This window comes from Micropterus dolomieu, linkage group LG18, assembly GCF_021292245.1.
Source record: "Micropterus dolomieu isolate WLL.071019.BEF.003 ecotype Adirondacks linkage group LG18, ASM2129224v1, whole genome shotgun sequence".
Taxonomy (NCBI): domain Eukaryota; kingdom Metazoa; phylum Chordata; class Actinopteri; order Centrarchiformes; family Centrarchidae; genus Micropterus; species Micropterus dolomieu.
This window is the reverse complement of record NC_060167.1, coordinates 9,343,726-9,365,165: the sequence shown is the minus strand read 5'-3', so window position 1 is coordinate 9,365,165 and position 21,440 is coordinate 9,343,726. Positions and strand designations below refer to the sequence as shown.

The window sequence follows — 21,440 nt, the reverse complement described above, 5'->3', positions numbered from 1 at the left end:
TTTACTAATTTTATATTAATTTTTCATGCTCTTATCTTGTTTTTTTTTTGTATTATTCTTTACACTTGTTAAAGCACTTTGTAACTTGTTTTTGAAAAGTGCTCTACAAATAAGGATTATTATTATTATATTATTATTACATTTAAAGTAAATTTTTCATTTATTTTATTTAACTTTTATTTAACCAGGTGAGTCTCATTGAGATTAAAATCTCTTTTGCAAGGGAGACCTGGCCAAGCCGCAGCATAAAATAACATAAAGAACAGTTTCCAACATATAAAAGACATCAAGTACACATACATATAAGACAAGCCCCTGTGTTGAATAAGGCAGAATACAACTTTATAAACAGCAACATTGACCAATGTTCAGAGTTGAAACAAAATTTCTATAAGGAATAAAGGCAGTCAATTTCAACGAGTTCTGAAGAAGGTTCCAAGCAGAAGTTGCAGCAAACATGAAGGCTTTTTTACCTAATTCTGTTCGGACACGGGGGACCACCAAGTGTAGGACGTCCTTTGAATGTAATCCATAATGGCCATGAGTACTTTTAAAAAGATACTCAAATAGGTAGGAGCTAGTCCAAGAAGTGCCTTATAGATGAAACGCAGCTAATGAGTGTAACTTCTTGCATAAAGAGAGAGGGCCATTTAGCTTTATAGTAAAGAGTACAATCATGTGTCCTATAATTACAGCCAGTGAAAAAACGCAATGCACAATGATACACAACATCCAATTTCTGTAGGCACTGGGCAGAAGCATTCATATATATCAGATCACCATAATCTAATATGGGAAGAAAAGTGGCCGTCACTAGGTATTTTCTAGTACGAATGGATAAGCATGATTTTGATCTGTAGAGAAAGTCAATCTTTATCTTGAGCTTAGAGACCAGGTTGCTAATATGAGTTCTGAAACACAGTTTGCCATCAATGATTATACCTAAATATTTATAACTGTTAACTAACTCAATTTCATGTCCTTCAAAAGTTGATATGCTTGAAGTAGTAACTGGAAGTTGTCTTGAGTTTGTGAATACCATTACTTTGGACTTTTCTGCATTTAAGACCAACTTAAGCTGTTTTAAACAGCTCTGAACAATATTGAAAGCAGACTGCAAAAGATCAAGGGCTTGTGCAGTAGATGATGCAGTACAGTAAATAACAGTGTCATCAGCAAAAAATGATACATAGCATTCAATAGATTATCACAAAGATTGTTTATATAAATTGAAAACAATATGGGCCCAAGTAATGAGCCTTGAGGAACCCCCTTGGAAATGAGCAAAAAGGAAGAGAAAGAGCCAGCCATCTGAACACTTTGGGTTCTACCTGACAGATAATTTACAAACCAATCTACTGAATGCTTAGACAGGCCAATGCTCAGTAGTCTGTTTACCAGAATGCAGTGATCAACTGTAACAAAAGCTTTTGAATGATCCATGAATTGCAGCGCACATTTTCTTGTTATCCAGTGCCCCAACAATATCATTTATCATTTTCAATGCTGCAGATATGGTGCTGTGTTGTTTCCTAAAAACAGATCGAAAGGGGGATAACACATCATTTGAATTTAAAAATTCCTTTAGCTGCTCACCAACCAAGCATTCAAGGAGCTTGGCTAAAACACACAGCTTGAAAATGGGCCTATAGTTAATAGATAAATAGTATAATAAAAGTCAAAATGCAGAAAACTGTAAAAAGATGTAGATTGAGGACTAAAACTAAAAGCCAGAAATATACATACACATTCACCAGATTTATAAAGCTCTGCGTATGCATGGTTCAGTTTAATTCAGTCATTGTGGAGTTTGACGCACAAGCCTGATTTTCTCTCCCACAGTAAATGGGCATAGATTTGGACTCAACTCTTTGTATGTTGATACTTGTGCCCGCTCCACCAGTCGTTAGAACTGACCATTTAAAAAAAAAGGAAATTTCACAGATTGTGTCACATCGGTGAGGTTCAATTATGCACGGTAGTGGTTATTCATAGTGATATTTTAAATTAACCATTATTTGAACATCATCATGCCTTGTGGTCCTAGATCAGTTTGAGCCCATATCAATCTCCTTCCTATCTGAGGTGGACCATCATCTGCGGCCCACAAATTGTCCCTCAGACAGCATTCCCTCTTGTCTGATTAGGGAAGTCTTTGACACCGTTGGACCATGTATTTTGTCATTGATAAATACGTGTATTGTCTCTGGTTATGTTCCGTCCGCCTTTAAACACACTGTGTGCAGTCCCTGTAAAAAAAGGAAAATTTCGACCTTTCAATTTCAACTTCAGGCCCATCTCTAAACTATCTTTATTATCTAAAATCCTGGAGAAAGTAGTTTTTACCCAGCTGCAAACATTTTTAATCAATAATAATGTTTATGAAAAGTCCCAGTCTGGTTTCAAACCCAGTCACACTGAAACTGCACTTTTAAGAGTTTTTAATGACTTGATTTCAACTGTTGACTCAGGAGTCTCTGCCGTCCTATTGCCCTTAGACCTCACTGCTGCCTTTGATACTGTTGACCACTCAGTCCTCTTGTCATGGTTGGAAAACTGTGTGGTTTCAATCCTATCTAACAGATAGGAGTTTCTCTGTCCACCTCGGTGATTATTCCTCTGAGACAGCCCCATTTACCTGCGGTGTCCCTCAAGGTTCTGTCTTAGGCCCCATCTTATTTTCTTTGTATATGAAGCCCCTGGCCTCCATTTTTGAGAGGTATGTGGTCTCTTTCCACGGTTTTGCAGACGATATTCAAATGTATTTGTCCCTGAATGTTAAAACAAAGGGCTCACTGCAGCCCCTACTTGGCTGTATGAAGGACATCAAAACATGGATGAGCCTAGACTTCCTCAACCTAAACGGACACGAGACAGAGGTCATAGTGTTTGGACATCCTGAACTACTTGATGTGGATTCTCTCGGCCCTTTGAGTTCAAATAATCGCTCAACTTTGAGGAGTCTTGGTGTTGTATTGGATAGTGCGTTTAAATTTGATAAACAGATATCTGCCACTGTTAGATCCTGCTTTTTCCGGTTGAGAACTATAGCCAAGGTAAAGGCCTATCTCGCTCCTAAAGGGTTAGAGAGGGTCATTAATGCTTTCATAACTTCCTGCCTTGACCAATGTAACGCCTTATATGTGGTCTTAGACAAGTCATCTATTCAGCGCCTGCAGTTAGTCCAAAATGCTACTGCCCGCCTCCTGACAGGAAATAAGAAGAGGGACTGATCGAGCCTTTAAGCTGATGATACACGGGGCAACTTTTTGAGCAATGTTGCTGATGGCAAGTACGACTATGTTTTGAACGGATAGCGGCGAGGTAGGGCAGGTGGAGGGGTGGAGGGGGAGGGGGATTACAGTAGTAATCTTTACTCATTACCATTGATGGCAACATTGCCCAGCACCAGTTGCTTCGTGTATCATCAGCTTTAGTGTAGCTGCCCCTAACCTGTGGAACAACCTGACCATATCAGAACTGCCCCAAATCTCGAACGTTTTAAATCACTGTTAAAAACACATCTCTTTTCTTTGGCATTTCCTTCCGAGTTAAGTCAGTCATTATTCCTGGCGATTTTATGTTGTGACCTGGCTCAAAGGGCCATAACAAAAGGGAGACGCACCATAGTAGAAGTTTAACAAAATATGTTTATTTAAACCAAAATGAACCAAATTAAGGCTGGTGCCAAAATAAAGGTGAACAAGTATAAGGTATGAGCATCAGTGGTTTCAGTCAGGTCAGGATGATGGATGCATGGAAAATGTGTGTGAGGGTGTTGTAATGTGCAAGAAATAATAACCATCAACTAAAACAACATGTCCAGAAACCAAGGCGAAGGTGGAACCTGTGCAGGGAAACAGATGGTAGCAAGTTAGCAGAGAGGTCCGCCCGTCTTCAGCCCAGCAGCAACCTCAGCCCCTAAGAATGAGAATAAAGCGTAAATTACTCTACAGGGAAATTAGCTCAGGTGCCCAGAGTTACTGCAATCAGCTCTTCCTCTACAAGGAAGAGACAGAGAGATAGGCCACACCCACACATGACCCCACAGGGCGTCACAATCGCTATATATCGTATACTGTATGTTATAATGTTTTATTGCTGTACTTTTACTGTGTAAGTATTGTCTTATTGTTGTATTTTAACCTGCGAAGCACCTTGGTCAACCTTGGTTGTTTTAAGTGTGCTATATAAATAAAATTGATATTGATCATAAAGGTTATGAATGATTTAGTTTATAGCGCTCACACCAAAACAAAGAGCTTCACAATGCAGGACAAACTGAAAAAGCAGGAAAATAAAATGACACCTCCGACTCGAAGTATAAAAATGCATCTTTACCCTTGTGTAGCCACAATCATTAAAGAGCAACTTAACACACCATGTGCTTCCCTGTTTTGCTGACATAATTTCTCACCTTGTTGCACTGATGTACAGGTGTACTCCCCCCTGTGACATCACCCATCAATGATGCTGGGTGAGGTCAGAGGTGAAACAGGTCATCAAACCCAAATAAATAATGTTTTATTATTTTATTAACTTTTTCATATTACCCTCAGACAGAAAAACATGTTTACACTCAGTCTGAAGTACATATGCTTATGTGTGGAGAAACTATGTATGCATTGTTTATACAGCTGGTCTAAAGGGTAAGAGGTAGTTTAGAAGAAAAGAAAAATAGGATACACTGACAGGAAGTCAGAACATGAAATGTGACAAAATACTTAAATGAAATGTGACAAAATACTAAACTAACTAACTAAAAATAACTATGTGTGTATATATATATATATATATATATATATATATATATATATATATATATATATATATATATATATATATATATATATATCTGGCAAAAACTATATAGTTCTTTACATTTTAATTAGGTTAAATAAGGGATTCAGCAGACTCAAAAACAAACACAAAACTACTGAACTAAACATGTTTGTCACAACATGTTATATTATTAATCATATTCATATTATTAGAATATTATTTTGAGACTTTGAGACTATACAACAAATTCCAGTTCTTTATTTAATAGACAGTGAGGAAGTCAAAGGTCAACCCCCCCATTACACACACACACACACACACACACACACACACACACACACATACACACACACACACACACACACACACACACAGTCATGTCACAGTGGATGGAGTCGTCATGCCAACAGCAGACATTACTGCTGGTTTCATCACAGAGACAATCCCAAGCCGGCCTCACTGTATGTGTGTGTGTTTATAGAGATCTGCCCCCCTCACTCACACACACACACACACACACACACACACACACACACACACACACACACACACACACACACACACACACACAGTATTTAAGTGTCTTCTTATCTCAGTTTTGCATCATCCCTGGTGACCTCTGAGTGTGTGTGTATGTGTGTGTGTGTGTGTGGAGGATTACAAAGGAGACTGAACTGAAGAGGAGAGAAGATGAGAATCAGGTTACAATATTAACTTACAATAACCAATAATTATATAACTTAACTTTAAATATGTTATTTGGCTGAACTGAATCTACAGTATTTAAATCAAGCAACACTAAATGTCTACAGCCATGCTAGCGGCTCCATAAGGATCAGCTAAATGCTAACATCAGTATGCTAACATGTTCACAATGGCAACGCTAACATGCTGAAGTTTAGTAGGTATAATGTTTATCATGTTCACCATCTGGTTCAGCGTGCTAACAATTGCTACTTAGCACTAAAGACAGATTACAGCTAAGGTACATCTACAACTTATGTGCTCTTATAGGTCGGAAAAATTATTTGGGAAATAACTGCAACATCAAACAAATATAGCCTTTGCCATTGATAGTTTTAAAGAAATTAATTAATGAAATATTAAATAAATCCAATATATATAATAAACACAGCTTGTTCATGCAGAGTGATGGGGAAATGAATAAATCAGATGTTACCTAATTTAAATTAATAACTGCTGAAACTTGTGAGAATCCAAAATCATCGCTACAGCTACATTTCACCTGTTAATCTGGACTCATTGATTAAGTGTCATAACTGGCCACACATTCTCAAAGTGATGCATATTTTGTACCCCTCTTAGATCGAGGTGTACAAGTATTTTTTCACTGCTATTTCTGCTCCAGATGTGTCCTTACCTGGAGAAGAAATAGGAAGTTGCATGTACAGTCTATGCATTAGATGTGTTCAGGGTGAAACATGCAGTGGAGAGATATTTACTGATGAAAAAGCAGCATTCTGTCTAATGATCAGCAGGGGGCGACTACACTGGTTGCAAAAAGAAGTCCAATAGAAGTCTATGAGAAAATGACCCTACTTCTCACCTAATCTATTACCTCAGTAAATACTTTCCTACTAAATTTATAGTCTCAATCGCTAGAGTCAAGTCTTTTTGAATGAAGCACAATGTTCATTTAGTAAATTATGGTCCCATTTAGAGTAAAATAGAAGATAAAGTAGGGTATGCTTTAGGGCGTGGCTACCTTGTTATTGACAAGTTGCTACTACAGTGACCCGTCAATCAGGAAAGAGGCCAATCGTATCCACCATATCCACCGTCTCTGTGTTACATTTAACTAACCGTGAAATAGTTTTTGGGTGCTGTCAGTGTTTTTGTCTAAGAATTTTGACTTTGATGGAGGTCATCCAGTAGTTAAATGAGCTGCTCATTGTTGTATGGCTCACATTCTTTTAGATGTAAATGTAGCTAAATGTAGTAAATTCCAATTTAAAGTAATTTTGTATTATGTTTGGTTTTGAATATAAATTTAACTCTTAGTATGTAAACATGGTCAAAATGGTCTATAAATAGACACTATATAAGTTTGAGTGAGAAAACAATTAATGAATTTTAAAAGATCAGTCATTTGACATTGACATTTTGTGTCAAAGCAAAGAAAGGCGATCCACAGTTCAGTGCATACAGACTTCTGTTGTGCTGACTGTGTGAGAGTTTTGAAAAAGTGAACTCAGTATTGACAAATGTGAGTGAACAACTGTAATTGTACTGCTATTTGAGGTTGGAGTTGGGTGAAAAAAAGGTCAGTGGTGTAAGTATTCATATAATTTACTCAAGTATAAGCAGTAAAGCTACACTGTAAAAATACTCCACTACTAGTACAAATCAAAAGTTAGAGTAATCATTCCGCTGTAAAACTGTCCCTGTGTTTTACTGTTATATATGATGTTTTTGGAGTAATATTACTGATGGATTAATGTATATTTTTGCTGCTGTAGATGTTTAAAGGGACAGTAATTATGGTGTTTTGAAGTGAGGATGTATGAGGTACTCTATAGTCCAAGTATTACCTACAGTAGATAGCAGTCAGCGCACCCACAGTTTGGAGAAGATAAGATAAGATGAGATAAGATGTTCCTTTATTGTTCCTCAACAGGGGAAATTCAAATTGGCACAGCAGCACAAAGAGGGAGTCCAGGCAAGGCATTTAGCTAAAACAAGTATAATTTATTAAACTAAAATTAACACAAGTAAAAAAGAAGATGCCAAAGCATGGATGTAACCTGCTAGAAGGGACAGTGAAATGAATACATGGACCACCTTTTATAGCCCATGGGTCCAGTGCAATCAGCTGACGACCCTCCCAATTAAGCCAAGTGACCCTTCGCTGAGCCAGCTAGCCAATCACAGCGCAGTATAGGACTCGCTCTAACTGAGGTCTGACACTTTCATGGATGCGCTCCATTGACTCTAATGCAAAAAGAGCTGTTTTCTAGCTTTTTTTGAATGTATTTTTCTAAGATATGGTCAAACGCTGTTCCTGGGCACTTAAAATAATTACAGTCGCTACCCAGAGAGGTTCAAAGGAGAAGTACAATTTATTCTCTTTACAAAACCTAAAATAAATCCAGAAAAATGTCGGCTGTGGATTGTTCCTAATGTAATGTTAGTTAGCTAACGCTAGCTAACTTCCTACTGAAATGTAATGTAAGGGTCAATTGTCTGCAGAGATTGGCAGGAAAACCTCCAAACAGTGGGAGGGGCGTCACACAATGTACTGTTGATAGCTGCAGCATAATAACGTATATTATCCAGGTAAAAAAGTATACCTCAAAATAAATCTGTAAACTATATTAAGAATATTTTCAGTGCTTTGCCTTGCTGTCAGACAGCCATTTCCATTATATAGTGTGCTGCCAAGTTGCGCTTATGTGTAGGAATACGGAAGTTCAACAGTTGAGAAACTATAGTCCCAAAGGAAAGGGCATTTATTTTTTATTGGCACTAACCACAGAAATCGCATATTCATAAGCCACACAGCACACTTTATTTCACAGCATATCTGTCTACTAGGACTGCTAATTAGCTGCACGTCTGACTGAGCTAACCAGCCATTATGACCTGATATAAAATATGCTGCTCCTTTTTTTATTTTTGAGTATACGTTCGACAGGTGAAGAGTTGTCTCAATTCTTACACATTGCACCTTTAAAAAAGTAGAAGTTTTTCAGAACACCTAATCCTTCAGTTTGTCAGAAACATTAAAAATCACCAAATCTGGAGATATATGGTTTTTAATGACTGAACTAGAAGCGTATGAAAAATTATTAAAAGTAACTACTAACTAAAGCTGTCAGAGCTGCCTCTGAGATGTAGAGTAGAAATATAAAGTAAGTGTATGTTATTTTAAATTCATACTGGCATGTAAAAATATGGCATTTTCATTTTGCACAAACCCTACAGTGTGCCTTGGATCATTTTTGAAGGAGACTTGCATTTTAGATTTTTGATTGAGACCATGTTCCTCCAACGCAATGAGCCCTTCAAAGTACCTCGAATTTGTACTCAAGTACAGTGCTTGAGTAAATGTACTTCCTCCAAGGCAGTTGACAGCTTGGCAACATGGAAGTATAGCTATTAGTTTAAAAGCTACTATTACTAATATAACCAACAGAAAACTGATTTAATCTGCACTTAGACCACCATGTGCGCCCGATCAGGCGAGAAACTCACTCAAGGATATTGTGTCATCCAACTTGCCTGCGGCTTTAACTCGCTCTTAATGCTCCCACTGTTAGCCAAATATTAAACTCAGCGTGAGCTCCCCGAGGCACGTCAGACCAGCATGCCCTGAAGCGCAGAGAGACCACCAGAACAGAGCTGAGACCAGACTACGGGTACACAGGAAGTGGATTTTAAGCTCTAACACACACACACACACACACACACACACACACACACACACATACTGCAGCTTGGTGGAGACCAAAACTTGAGCGTCACAGCAGCACAGGTGTCATACAGGTGATAATCCTGAGAACAAGGACAGTGTGAAACAAAAAAAAATGTGTGTGTGTGTGTGTGTATTGCGAGTGTTGTTCTCAGTATGTGTGTGTTCTCGTGGCAGGCCGTAGTTGAGTCAGACACTTGGCCTCTGATTTCATCACGTCGGTTATGAAAGAGACAGTAAAGTTTAACACACTCATGCACACAGTACACACACACAGTACAAACACACACACACACACACACACACACACACACACACACACACACACATAGTGTTCCTCCTCCTCTGTTTCTTCAATATTTCATCATGTGGCGTAAAAACACACTAACCATGTGGAGATAACCTGCAGTGTGTGTGTGTAAAACCAGGTCAGTCAAGCTCTTTACCTGTCACTTGGAATCTGTCCAATCAGAGCAGGGCTGACTACACACACACACACACACACACACAGAGGTAATCTACAAGAATGTAGAGCAGCATATGTCTGGGATTAATGGGCAGATTCCTTCACATGGACGTCTGGACATCTGAGAGTTATAAGTGTCTTTAAATCATTCCGGCTGTGAGGGAATCTCTCTCTAACATGACTACGTTGTAAGACAACCACAGTCCTCCTGTAAATTCAGTTCAAGCAATTTTGAGTTAAACAAATCAAACAGAAATTTAAGTTTTGGTGCGATAACAAGTGTGTCCCAGCTGTGTCCGTGTGTGCACATCAGCTTTTAGTGTCCCATTGAAACAGTTTCTTTTGTCATCTGTACTACTCACTTTCTGTATATGGTTGAGTTATCGTGCATGAATGATACATTTGTAAATTGCCCCGCAACAGGACTTGACACAAAGTTGGTGGGAGTTGTCGGAAAGCTGGTCTCTCGGAAATCAAGCTTTTCCACTTAGTACTCCCCCAGAGGCCTGGAGGGGGTGGCCTAGGGAACCAGGGCAAAATACAATCCTGAGGGACTGATGGCCATGCTGGAAGAGGCTCTGTGTAGCAATGACCTGTGGGGGGTCCGGATTGCCCCCCTGCACCAAGTGATGTTTGGCCAAGAGGAAGTGGGCAAGGGTTGGAAGGCACAGACATCCGGGAGATGTGCATCAGAGACAGACGTCGATGCCCCCTGGGACTCCCTCCAGCACTTCTGGGCCCAGGATGGACATCAGTCTCTCCTCTCCAGGAGTAAGAGGAGGCAGACTGGTGCTCCCATCACAAGTCCTCTCTTGTTCCGTCCTTAATGCTGTTGCTTTGCGATTAGTGATACTGTCGAAGTCACGCCATTTATCCCTCACATCCACCGTCCTCTTCCAGCCTTTTGTCTGTGATTTGTTGTCAAGTGTTTTCTTTTGAGCATTTGTTATAGTATTTCTCAACTTTGAAAACAATATTATTTACTGTTGGTCAACCTTGTTGCTGTAAATTGTGGCTTTGTGCCATTTTTTAGCACTGATGGCCTATAGGACATCTGGCCTCTAAAACGAGGGCTGAAGTAATTTAGACCATCTAAAAACAGCAAGTGTTTTCTCACAGATTACCCACCTGTTCACAATTACTTAATTTACTATGAGTCATCTGGAGGTAAAAGGACAAAACAGAGCTTGAAAAAGACAAGACTTTTAAAATTCCCTTCACGTGTATGTGTGTACATTTCTAGGCCTATGAAGACGATAGGCATTCTCTAGTCTTGATTACAAACATATATAAAAAGAGACAGCATAAAATTCAATAAAGTAGCCTACTTTAATGAATCAATGAAGCTATCGTGGCCATTATGACAAAGATAAAAAGAACACATGGGTTAGAAACCCATGATTGTTTGATCAATAGATTACATCCACCATAGCAGAGCGTCATGCTCACCCATCTGTCTCATTGAGCTATTATCAGATCTTGTTAAATACTATTGGCTTGATATTCATAACAGTGTTATAGTGTTGAAAAGAAGATATTTGATTAAACCTATTTTACTAAATGTTTGGTAACAGTTAATAGTTATTTTCTTCTTCTAAAGATTTTGTCTATTATTGCTATTGCTATAAGAAAGTTATATAATTAGGCTATATAAAATTATTAGGCTATATATTATTTATTTTGTGGATTTTCTCAATATTATTGTTGATTTTATTGTTATTGCTGGTATTCAACTACAATATGAAAAGCCATAATAATAATTTAGTATATGAATGCAACCTAAGCTTCCCACGCTAAAAGTCAGACTGAACACATTTGTAAACATTGTAGTCTGAACTATGTTGTTTCAAACTAACATCTTTCTAACCACTAAGGAACGAAAAAGGTATGTCAGTTTTGGGAAACCATCGTAATTCAGATGTTGTTTAGTTTAACGAAGCATCGTACCATGATAGTTCAATGCTAACTTCCATCGTTGTACAGATAACGCACGCCAGGTCGGCACGTGTCTGTGAATTGGTGAATGTTTGGAAGAAAACTGCTTTATAAATGCGGTCCATTTACCATCACTTACGATTAATATTTTAATGATGATCAAATGCAAAGTGATGATTTTTTAATGCAAAGTGGTGATTTTTTAATGATATAGGCCTAAAACTCTTCTGTCACAGATGTGAATGTACCTGCAGTTTATTTAATATAATCTGTACTGGAAGAGGAGTCAGAGGAGCTGAAATGTTTCACACGTGTTTGTGGATGTGGAACAAACTCAGAATGAGCGCAGCAGGTGAACGTCTGCTGAGCCTCCAACCACAGATTGAATACAGATTAAGGTCAAAGGGTAATGGTCAGCATGTAGCTGCAGCTCTGCAGGTCAGCTGTCCACCTGAATGAGTTCTCAAACAAGACTGTTTGGAATTGCAGACTGATGTACCATTCATACTAAGTATGACATCAAACTGAATAAGTACTTGTATGTAGTGCATAGTATGTGGATATTGTGTACGCGAAAAATGCCTGGATGTATACTAGATTAGGAAGACAGACCTTCCTGAACATACTCAACCACCCCAAAATGCATTGCATCTCTTCAGACTGACCAATGGCGATCACGTGATTCAGTCACACCCTGCCCACAGTGTCATTTTATACTAATCTTCCATATATAAAAACAAGCAGCTGTGGTGTAAAATTAAATCTGTTGCAGCTGTTGACATCATTACCGTGCTGCCTCTATGATATTTTTATATACCCCCCTTCTCATACTGTAAACAGAGACATACACTCACTTTTTTTCAGAGAGTTGTCTGCTGCTTAACATAACTTTCTACTGGAACAATATTAGTTTGCAAAAAGTCTCTTACAGGAATTATTTTTGTAATAACAACAAACAGGTCTGATAGAAAAGCGTCCACATCTTACCTCAACATACTACCTTAGAAAATACAATATAACGTGTGTTATTTGGAAGAGCGTTCTGTAAAAACTCTTTAGAAACTGTAAATCAAGTTATATGTAACTGGTAGTATAGTTCTCACTGTCATTACAAGAAAGCTGACAAAGATTTAAATTGCCTAAATATTAACTATGCATTCTGTTCACTGCCTGTAATGTAAGCTGATATGTTCTATAAGAAATCATATCGAAACTGATCTGCTTTCTGACGAATGATCGGCTCTGGATTGCAACATCGAGGCTCCGCCCCCCACTGGATGACGACACCGCGGGAGGAAACGTTACCAAAGAGAGTCGGTGCGGGACCTCAGTCCGGCTTAAGTTCTGGAGACCAACAGGGTATGAAGAGACCAGAGTCCTGGGGGTCAGACTGGATCTAAAACCGGACCGATACACGGAAATTGTTTTACTTTAAACTCGGACAGAAGGACTCGGATTGACTCGGCTTTGTTCGCTTCAGCTCCGGATATATAAAAAACAAGTTTCCTTTTAATCTCTAATTAAACAGTTTCGGTTTGTTTTTGTTGCTGGTTTTCACCGTCGGACTTTCATGTCATTCCGAGAGTAGAAGAAGCTTCACAACAGCTGACTGACGACACATTGCGCAACCGACACAATAATAAGGACACAAAGACGTCATCACCAGTACGGACGGTCCTCTCCAGTTCTCCCATTATCACCGCTGCTGCTTCCACTCGGAGCTCAAAACTTCACAAGAAAACCTTTTGTTTTTACGTCTTAGGCAACTTCTGCTCCACATACAGACGGGCAAAGGCCATCAGCACCTTTTTGACTCAACTGGGTCTTTACTGGATCTACTGGTTTCCTGTTGACCTACAGTCCGGACCAGTCTGTCTGTCTGAAGTGCACAAGGTAAGAAACTGACCTGAGAGAATATTCAAGTATGCTACTACAAGGTCGTTCATTCAGAATTTTACTGAAGTAAAAAATACACAAGTTTTATCAGCAAAGCGTAGCCTAACACCCTCATTATGCAGAGTGGCCGCTTTCACAGTGTTATATTGATTTATTTGGATGACTTACACTGATGCAATGACGTGTAAACAGCATCCTTATGGTAAACCTGGTAACAAATGTTAAAAAGTTAATCAGGTTTTGTGTTCAGTCTGGTGTTGTAATCTAAATGTGGAGTAAAAAGGGCAATATTTACCTCTGATATGTGGTGATGTGTAAAGTAGCATAAAATGAAAATACTCAAGCAAAATATCTCTAAATTGTAAAAGTGCAGTACTTGAGTAGCCTACACATCCTTTGATGTTTTACATCACAGCAGCAGCTTGTCCAGTCCAGTTTCTGAAACTCTGACATAGATTATAATCAAAACAAACTTTAAGTACCAAAATTCATTCTTGACCTTAATGAATCTACAATGGAGTTAGCCCAGTTGTCATGGAGATGAGTTTGTTGGCATGTGAGCTCCAAAGCTCGAAAGGTTTTTAACTTTTAGGACTTCCTGTCTTAAAATGAATTTGAGAATTTTATCTGATTTGATGAACACTGTGTTCTGAGGTTGAAAGTTCTGCAAAAAGCTTGCAAGTGGACCTTGAGTTGGGACTGTTTTGTCAAACTACTTCCATGGTCAAGAATAAAGTTTAACTGCGTACAGCCAACTGACTCCATGACAACGGAGCAGACTGCATCCGCTGATGAAGATGGTTGTAAAGACTGGGAAAACAACTAGTGAGTAGACCTTGAGGCATAACTTTATTTATAACAGGATAACAAGAATTGACAGATTACTTTCTAACAACCTGTGCAAATGTTTTATATTTACTTTTTTAAAAAGCACAATTATTCTGCTGTCAAACACATTTACTAACTTTAATGTAGCCTAGGTTTTTGGCAGCAGGAGAACCGTGAAAATAAACACAAATATAATAAATAATAGCAAGTAAAGAATCAGACTTGACTGCAATGACATATATTCAAATTAAAGAATAAGGAGCAAAACATGAATAATTAAAAATCTTTTAAAAATAAAATGTGATCAGGGCATCTCTACTTCTGACTGAGGTCTGTGACATGTTAAAAAAAGTCAGTTGACACAGTGACCTGATTGGTCCGATCAGTAATCCATCCATGTTTACAAGAGACCAGAAAAGAAGACAAACAGTAGAGAAAATATAATGAACGATGCAATATAATAGTGTAAGAGAACGACAGGTACTGGTGATTCTACGAATACTACGTGATGCTGATGCTGATGCTGACTCTTACCTGACATAGCTAATACTACCAGATACTGCAAAGATACTTCATAAAACTTCTGATACTACTTATAATACTACTGGAAATACTAATGATATAAATTCTACCGATACAGCATAACATACTGCTAAAACTGCAAAAAATACTACTAATACTACAAACAAGTTAAAAAGGGGGAGAAGAAAATATCTGAAGTAGGTGAAAAGTTCTTGTATGAAAGTGAGTTTTAGTATCGAAACAGTTGATAAATCAATTAGTCAATCAACAAAAAAAAAAAATCCGCAGCAATTTTGATAATTGATCTGTAATTTAAGGGATTTCTTTGGGCAAACTGCTAAAATAAAGTTTATTTGTTATATGCGAATATTTGCTAGTTTTAATGAATTTCTTTGGTTTTTAGACACTTGGTCGGACAGAACAATATATTTGAAGACATCAGCTTGGATTTTCCATGTTTTCAAACACTATATATCAAAAGACTCAATAAATTATTGAATGTATAGTAAATAATAATAAAAGTTTTAAGATGAGTTTGTAAAGATGTTAGAGAGCAATATCTTATTGAAGATAAGAGTGAAACCTTTCAGCAAGGCCTGCGTCTATGTCAGATACAGGAATAAACAGATCAGTAGAGTTCAGTGCAGTAAAACAGAGTTCAGCTGACAATGAAACATGAAGTGATGGAAAAATCTTTCACAGAGAGCTGACAACATCAAATAGCACAGATTCACACTGACATTGCCGTGGTGATGCTGTGACTCAGGGTGTTTCACCAGCGTTGGCCAACGGCATGTTTCCACATAGCGTCACCACTGTGACCTCAGGCTCAGAAAAACGTGTGTGTGTGTGTGTGTGTGTGTGGTGTGGTGTGTGTGTGTGTGTGTGTGTGTGTGGTGTAGGTGTTGACTGTATTTAAAGCCCGTTTAAACTATAAACTGTTGTGCTCTGATGCAACGATCTGAAAGCTGAAGCATCTGTCAGCTTACAGGAAATTGCATCATGAAGCCTATAGACACGTTGACAGTGTAACATGTGAGCAGCAGAGACACTGAACACAGCGAGGTGTGATACGAATTTGAGTCTTCCTACTGTATGTGAAAATATTACTGAAGAGGGTTCAGTGGAGGGAGGGGGGCTCGGCTGTGGTGTCACCAGCAGAGGGCACTGCAGTGCAGACATGAAACCAGGAGTGAAACTAAAGTTTGTCCTTTATTCAGTCAGTTTCCAACATGACTTGCGTTAACAGTCCAGAGCTTGAAATAAACTATAACCACAACTTTAATTAAAGTTCTTATACTTAAACTGTCCATAATAAAAGTCTCCATACAGTACTTGGACTGACAGACTGAAAGTAAACTTTAAATAAAATTAAGACTTAAAAAAATTTACCAAATGGCAATGTGAAAAAAATGTGACACTGTGAAAAGGGGTCGCTCTAGTGAACCTACAGACAATCACCTGAATCTGCAGTCTGTGACGTCACCCATAGGTTTCTGAAGAGCTGTTGTGAAGCTTTCTGCTTTCGCTTCCAGCAGCCCTGGCAGGCATGATCTTTGCAGTACCTGTTTGATTCTGGCTAAAGTAGGTAAAGAGCTGGAACTGAAGCGGGATGAATGATGAAATTACCTTTCTCTGTAGCTCCATCATCTGGTCAAATTTTTTTTGTTTATGACTAAATACAGTGCAAAACTCATTACATTCCCAGCAGCCTCAGCTACTTTGTTTAGTGCTTTTTAGCAAATATTAACATGCCAACACCAAATTGCAAAAGTAAGAAATGTTATTTTTGCACAAAGGACCAGGATATACTAGAAAATAACAAGAATGTATGATGTTTCGTTCGACCATGTTGGTGTAAATAGCTGTTCAACAGCCACACTCGGAAGCTGGGTGAAAAGAGGGAAGAGCCACATTTAAATATGGGAGAATGCACATATTCAGACAGGCTCTCCTGGAAGACATTCATAGTGCTGTTAATTCAAAAGCTGACACAGTTGTGTAAAGAATAAAGATTTCAAACCCTGCCAAGCTTTCCACACGTCTTCACGTGGCGCTGCCTCAACCAGCTTGATCCAGTCTCACATAATGTCCTGTTTTAAATGCCTCCTGCAGCTGGTTCACAGTAACATTAAAGCTGCAAGTATTAATAATTAACCCGATGATGTCACTTGTCTCCTCTAATCACAGATGAGCATGGGCGAGACCGCAGCCAGATCTCAGCTGTGCCTGAAGAGGCTACTGGACGAGCCCCAGGAGAATTTACCGAAATGTAAACTAGCCCGTCTGAGTCTGCACCCTCCGGCCCCTGGCCTATCCCCCTGCCTCAGGCCCAGAACCCCCGCCCCCAAGTCCAATCAGAGCCAATCCCCATCCAGAGTCGGACCATACATCCTGTTTGAACGCTGCGAGGGGGAGGAGACTTACAGGGCTGAACACGCACTCACAAAGCAGCCATACACCTGCCAGGTAGAATTACCAATATTTCTGATTACTGCAAAAAAATACTACTGATACTGTTGAGACAGCAAAAATACTGCCAATACTTCCATAAATACTATAGATACTGCTTATACTTCTGAAGATACAACAAACACTGCAAATGATGGTTCTGCAAATAACATTACTGATACTGCTATAAATACCACTCATACTGATTTTTCTGATCCTGAAAAATTACTGGTGTTAAAAATACTTATACTACTATTACTACTGCAAGTGATATTGCTAATACTGCTGAAAATACTCAAGAAATTGCAAAATTTCATGTACACAATCAGTGCAGGTTTTAGCTATAGCAACTGTTACCATGTTACCCTAACTGTCCCGACTGGTTTCCATGGTTACAGGTGCTTCCTCTGCGTGGTTACCCGGAGCGGCTGGCTGTCTACAACCGGATCGGTCACCATGACAACATCTGCAACCTGCTGGACGTGGTGATTGGCCAGGACAGCGTTTACGTCTTCCTCCCTGGTCACCACGGCGACATGCACGCGTACGTGCGAAGCAGGAAGCGTCTAGGCGAGGAGGAGGCGGGGCATCTGTTCACTCAGATGCTGAATGCCGTGACGCACTGTCACCGCCACGGAGTCGTCCTGAGAGATCTGAAGCTCCGCAGGTTCGTCTTCACTGACAAATACAGGTGAGACTGACAAGTACTGTCATAATAATACTAATACTGTATACTATACCGGCATGTACAAACACTGCTTAAAAATACTGATTATTAACAAAAATACTGCTAAAAATAGTAATACAGACATAAATTCAATAAATTCTACAGATACTTACACCAGTACTGCTAACACTTCTAGTAACACTGCTGATACTACTTACTATGGACACTGCTAAGATTGCTAATAATACTGCTTACATCAGTAGTATCAGCAGTAATAGTAGTAGCAGCAATATAATTAGGAGTATCAGTGGGATAGATGAAACCTTAAAAGGAAAAACGACTACCTCCAGTACTATTACCATAACAACTACTACTACTAATTCTATCACCAGTACTACAGATAATACTGCTGTCACTGCCGATGCATTAAGTAGATTGAAAACGTGATCTTTGTGGTTTTCTTTCTGCAGGACGCGTCTTGCCCTTCTCGGTCTCAACGACTGCATCCTCCTGCATGGTAACCTCGATGACGACTTTCTGACGGACAGACATGGCTGCCCCGCCTACGTCAGCCCCGAGCTGTTGACCAATGGTAACGGGTCTTATTCAGGCCGCGCTGCAGACATCTGGAGTCTGGGCGTGTCTCTGTACACCATGCTGATTGGACGTTACCCGTTTCAGGACACTCAGCCCGCCGCGCTGTTCACCAAGATCCGCCGCGGGGCCTTTAGCCTGCCTGATTGGCTGTCACCGCAAGTCAAGTGTCTGATTGGCTGCATGCTGAGAAAGACGCCCGCAGAGAGGCTGGAGGCGTCTGAGCTGCTGATGCACCCGTGGCTGACCAGTCCCTTCACGCCACATCACAACATGCAGAAGACTCATCACAGCTCACAAAAAACACTACAGAATAAACAAGAGGACGATGACCAGGTGGTGCCAACATGGACGAAAAAACAATAACATTCACGCTTGTACTTCTATACTTGTGAGGACCCACATTGATGTAATGCTTCCCTTAGCTCCTAACCTGTGGTGGGAGAAGTATCTTTTACTTAAGGAAAAGTAGCAGTACTACAATGTAGAAATACATTACAAATACAAATCTTATTTGAAATACAAGTAAAAGCCCTGCAATCAAAATCTTACTTATTAGTACTAAATACACAGTATTCATCATGCAGAATGGCCCATTTCATAATCATATATATGCAACTGGATTATAATTATTGATGCATTAATGTATACATCACTACTGGGTACCTTAACCTATAATAATATATCATAATTTATTCGTTGATTTATATTTTGTATTAATAATATAAATATGCAAAGTAACTAAAGCCTTCAAATACATGTAATAATGGAGTAAAAAGTACAATACTGGCTAAAACGTAGCAGAGTAGAAGTTTAACGTACATAGTGACGACGATAAAATGGATATACTCAAGTACATGGACCTCGAAATTTAGTAAAATGTGGCAAACCACCAATGCTCCTAACATTAACCATCTCAGCTTCTTAATCCCAACCTTTTCACTTAACCTAAACCTGATTCTAACTTTAACCCTTAAACCAGTTATAAACCCCGAGAAACCTTTTGAAGAGGTGACGATCAAAAACTCTAATTGGTCCTCGCAAAGATAGACATACAAGAGTGCATGCATGCACGCACGCACACACACACACACACACACACACTACAGAGACAGTCTGATCCTGGATTACTTGACCCGACCCTCAGGTGCCTTCCTCTCACTGTAGCTGTGTCTCAATTCAAGCTCCGCCTCCTTTAAACAGGGCGTGGCCCATGACAGTGGCCGCACCTTGAGGCTTGAACCTGCTCCTTGTCCTCCACAAATCAGAACAGATGGTGTGTTCAGGTGCAATTTGTCAACTTGTAAAGTGGAGAATGTCTCAGTTCCCCTTAAACACAGCTAAATCCTAATATTATTAAACTAAGGACTTACTGACATCCTGCAGGTGCAATTTCATTGATCAGTGTAATAAGGAAAATAACACCTGGTCACATGATCATCTCTGATTTAAGAAGTTGATGAAGAGTGAACACAATCTTGGTTTTAAAGTGGACTTGCAGCTTCTTTCTCTCAGTGTTTACACTTTCTGGTTGCTCCCTATAAATATATTTAGAAGGATCGGTCAGTGTTGTGAAGTCCCCAGCAACAGAATCATCTTTATGAAAACCAGAAATAACCAGAGTTCACACAAAGTCAGCACAAAGTGGCCAACAAGTGTCATCATTTTCTGATAATGCCAGTTTAATGGAAGCGAAGAGCTGCCATGATCGCTACAAATATTTATAGGCCTGTTATCTGAAGATCAAAACTTTAAATTCTTCTAAATTCTGTTTTTTTGTGGTACTTATACAAAAGGACAATTTACTCATTATTATTATTTTTAGATATAAACTGATTCATAGTTTTCTTGTGACATGACATCTAATGGGTAACAATCAAAAATGGCTTTGATCAACAATCCTCCCAAAATAACACAACAGTTAAATTTGATCTTGAGAAAACTATTTCTGATATGTCAACGTAACAAATCTCAGGATAAAGGATCTAAAATAAAAACCATGTGTTGCATCATAAGAAAATGAAACTGTAATCTTGAGATAACCAGACTAAAATTATTATAAGTCTTCTGTTCCCTTTGACTGAAGCTGACCGATCACGATCAGACACCCCTGCAGCCAGCTAATAGGACGACTTCTTTTGGATGCGTCATTCAGTCCTCAGCTACAGCTGGAGAATAAATAAAGTTCTTTCACAAACTGTTCTGGTCCCAACCTGATTTTTATTTGGTTTTAATTTAGGAAACATCTTATTATTGGTGTTAATTCCTGCTGCATTCTGAACATCTATAACATACAGTCAGAATAAAACCTGTCTGTACTGCCAGGGTATTTCTGTTGTGAAGAATACATTTTTTTGGATTGGAGTAGAGACCTGCCATGCCCTTTTATCACTCCTCAGCTGTTTCCTGTCCGTCACTATATGGAAAATGTCTAAAGTGTATGAAATAGTATAGTAATAGTTTTACAGGTTTGGGACGATTTAAAGGCTGATCTCTCCTCCAATCACAGTTAAACCTGGGGATAGCAACGTTGAAAACTAGCAAGAGAGCTAGATTTTTAAAGCATCCAAATGAAAAAAATCCCACCTTGTCCCTTCTGCCCTCCCTCAATAAGCATTTTCATGCGCAATAAGTGCATAAGTGCGTGCAGGTAGGCTAGCCAATCATTTTACTACAAAGAATACTACATTATAAATTGAAGTACTAAACTAATGTAATTTTTGAGTGGCCTTTTATTGTGGCCAGCCTAAGGCACATCTGTGCAATACCTATGCTGTCTGATTAGCATCTTGATATGCCGCACCTGTAAGGTGGATGGATTATCTCAGCAAAGGAGAAGTGCTCATTAACACAGATTGACAGATTTG

At 39.0% G+C, this 21,440-nt stretch overlaps 2 protein-coding genes across 7 annotated transcripts in view; one reads left to right on the top strand and one right to left on the bottom strand.

The window, feature by feature from the left end:
- Positions 1-21,440, bottom strand: part of cpne1 (copine I) — a 71,818-nt gene that overhangs the window by 11,279 nt on the left and 39,099 nt on the right. The gene's annotated exons all lie outside the window — the stretch shown is intronic.
- trib3 (tribbles pseudokinase 3) lies at positions 12,918-20,773 on the top strand. 2 transcript variants are annotated; one of them, XM_046075950.1, is made up of 5 exons: positions 12,918-13,280; positions 13,378-13,508; positions 17,052-17,330; positions 17,711-18,003; positions 18,450-20,773. In XM_046075950.1, the coding sequence occupies exons 3-5, from the start codon at positions 17,052-17,054 to the stop codon at positions 18,937-18,939; spliced, it is 1,062 nt and encodes a 353-aa protein (XP_045931906.1). In that variant the 5' UTR covers positions 12,918-13,280; positions 13,378-13,508; the 3' UTR covers positions 18,940-20,773. The 2 variants fall into 2 exon arrangements, with proteins under 2 accessions (XP_045931906.1, XP_045931907.1); XM_046075951.1 differs by lacking the exons at positions 12,918-13,280; positions 13,378-13,508 and adding an exon at positions 14,077-14,336.

Bases quoted from the DNA above. Each gene is read 5' to 3' on its own strand.
- trib3 (XM_046075950.1), top strand. From the start codon at position 17,052: ATGAGCATGGGCGAGACCGCAGCCAGATCTCAGCTGTGCCTGAAGAGG. The intron at 17,331-17,710 runs GTAGAATTACCA...CCATGGTTACAG, and splicing joins AGCAGCCATACACCTGCCAG to GTGCTTCCTCTGCGTGGTTA. The intron at 18,004-18,449 runs GTGAGACTGACA...TTCTTTCTGCAG, and splicing joins GTCTTCACTGACAAATACAG to GACGCGTCTTGCCCTTCTCG.